Source organism: Pteropus vampyrus, unplaced genomic scaffold (assembly GCF_000151845.1).
Source record: "Pteropus vampyrus isolate Shadow unplaced genomic scaffold, Pvam_2.0 Scaffold474, whole genome shotgun sequence".
Taxonomy (NCBI): Eukaryota; Metazoa; Chordata; class Mammalia; order Chiroptera; family Pteropodidae; genus Pteropus; species Pteropus vampyrus.
This window is the reverse complement of record NW_011889255.1, coordinates 97,737-99,390: the sequence shown is the minus strand read 5'-3', so window position 1 is coordinate 99,390 and position 1,654 is coordinate 97,737. Positions and strand designations below refer to the sequence as shown.

Sequence of the window (1,654 nt, the reverse complement as noted above, 5' to 3'; positions counted from 1 at the left end):
GGGATTTTTGAGAAGAGAACATGAGAGCTGTAACTCGCGCATTCTAATCAGACGGCAGTTTTCGTGGTAGCACACTTTGAACAAAGTTGCAATTAAAACTATAGTTCTGAAGTTTGATTTAAGTGTCCTCCCAAGACATAATACATAAATTATAATGGAAATATACTTCAAGTTTAAAGAATTTTTTAATAAATGTGATATGTAACAATCTTCAAAATTTATAACACTAAAAATAATTCACAGAATAAAGTACGTGGATAATTATATATATTTTAATGGTGAGTTTTATGTGACATTGTGACTTTTGTCTCTAAATATTCAATAACTACCTTTCCCTAGGTAAGATTTACTACAAATAAGCCTCATTTCTTAGGACCTACTGAGGGTAGAAAATGATGAGATGAAGGTCTTATCATCTCATATCTGTTTGTTAATTTACCTTATATTCAAATCAGGTATATATACTTAAATATTATAGAAGATGATTACTTAGAAAATATTCTAATAAAAATCCATTAGCTTTTACCAGCCTTTGAAAGTTCATTAAATACTCTGTTTAGTTCAGAAAATTAATGAAAGAATCACAGAAATTAAAGAATTCTTTTCTTAGTAATTACATTCCAGAAAGCCGCCTTTACTTCTTTATTCCTGAGGCTGTAGATCAGAGGATTTAACATGGGGATCACCACTGTGTAGAACACAGAAGCCACTTTGTCCTGACTTAGAGAGTAGCTGGAACTGGGTCTCAGATAAGTATAGATGGCAGTGGAATAGAACAGAGTTATAGCTGTCAGGTGAGAGGCACACGTCGAAAACGCTTTGCGCCTCCCCTCCCCTGAACGCATGCGAAAGATGGAGAAGAGAATGTAGGAGTAGGAGGTGAGGATGACCAGCAGAGCCCCGATCATATTCACACCTGCAAAAGTGGAAATGGTGCTTTCACTCAGCCATGTATCAGAACATGAGAGCTTAAAAAGTGGAGGGCTGTCACAGAAGAAGTGGTGGATGACATTGGAGTTACAGAATGGCAAGCTACTTACACAACTTGTGTGAACGATGGAGTTCAACAGCCCTGCTGTAAAAGCTCCTGTGGCCATTTTAAAGCAAATGGTCCTAGACATGAGCAAGGGGTAAAGCAGAGGGTTGCATATGGCCACGTAACGGTCGTAGGCCATTAACCCAAACAAGATGCACTCAGTAGTGGCCAATGCAAGGAAGAAGTACAACTGCACAAAGCAACCAGCGAAGGAGATGGTTTTCTTCTCTGACAGTAAATCCACCAGCATCTTTGGGGTGATGGTGGAGGAATAACAAACATCTACAAAGGACAGATTGGCCAGGAAGAAGTACATGGGTGTATGAAGTCGGGAATCAGCACTGATTAAGAGGATCATGCCAACATTCCCCCACACCGTAAGTGTGTATACCATGAAAAACAGCAAAAAGAGGGTGATCTGTAGCTCCAGCGTGTCTGCCAATCCCAACAGTATAAACTCAGTCACCAAAGTATAATTTGTTCTAGTCATTTCTTACAAATAGAGTCTTTTACACTTGCATTAGGTGTAGATATGTCTCTCTCCAGTGTTCAGAGGAAATCCTAAAACTGTTGATGACGATATTCACACAAGGGAAAAAACAACCTAGGATAATATAG

General features: G+C 38.6%; 1 protein-coding gene across 1 annotated transcript; it reads right to left on the bottom strand.

The window, feature by feature from the left end:
- Window positions 1–590: 590 nt before the first annotated feature.
- LOC105307074 (olfactory receptor 5F1-like) lies at window positions 591–1,526 on the bottom strand. The gene has a single exon (XM_023524572.1). It carries the CDS (start codon window positions 1,524–1,526, stop codon window positions 591–593), a length of 936 nt encoding a protein of 311 aa, XP_023380340.1.
- Window positions 1,527–1,654: the final 128 nt, after the last annotated feature.

Excerpts from the sequence above, each read along its gene's own strand:
- LOC105307074 (XM_023524572.1), bottom strand. The coding sequence starts at position 1,526 with ATGACTAGAACAAATTATACTTTGGTGACTGAGTTTATACTGTTGGGA.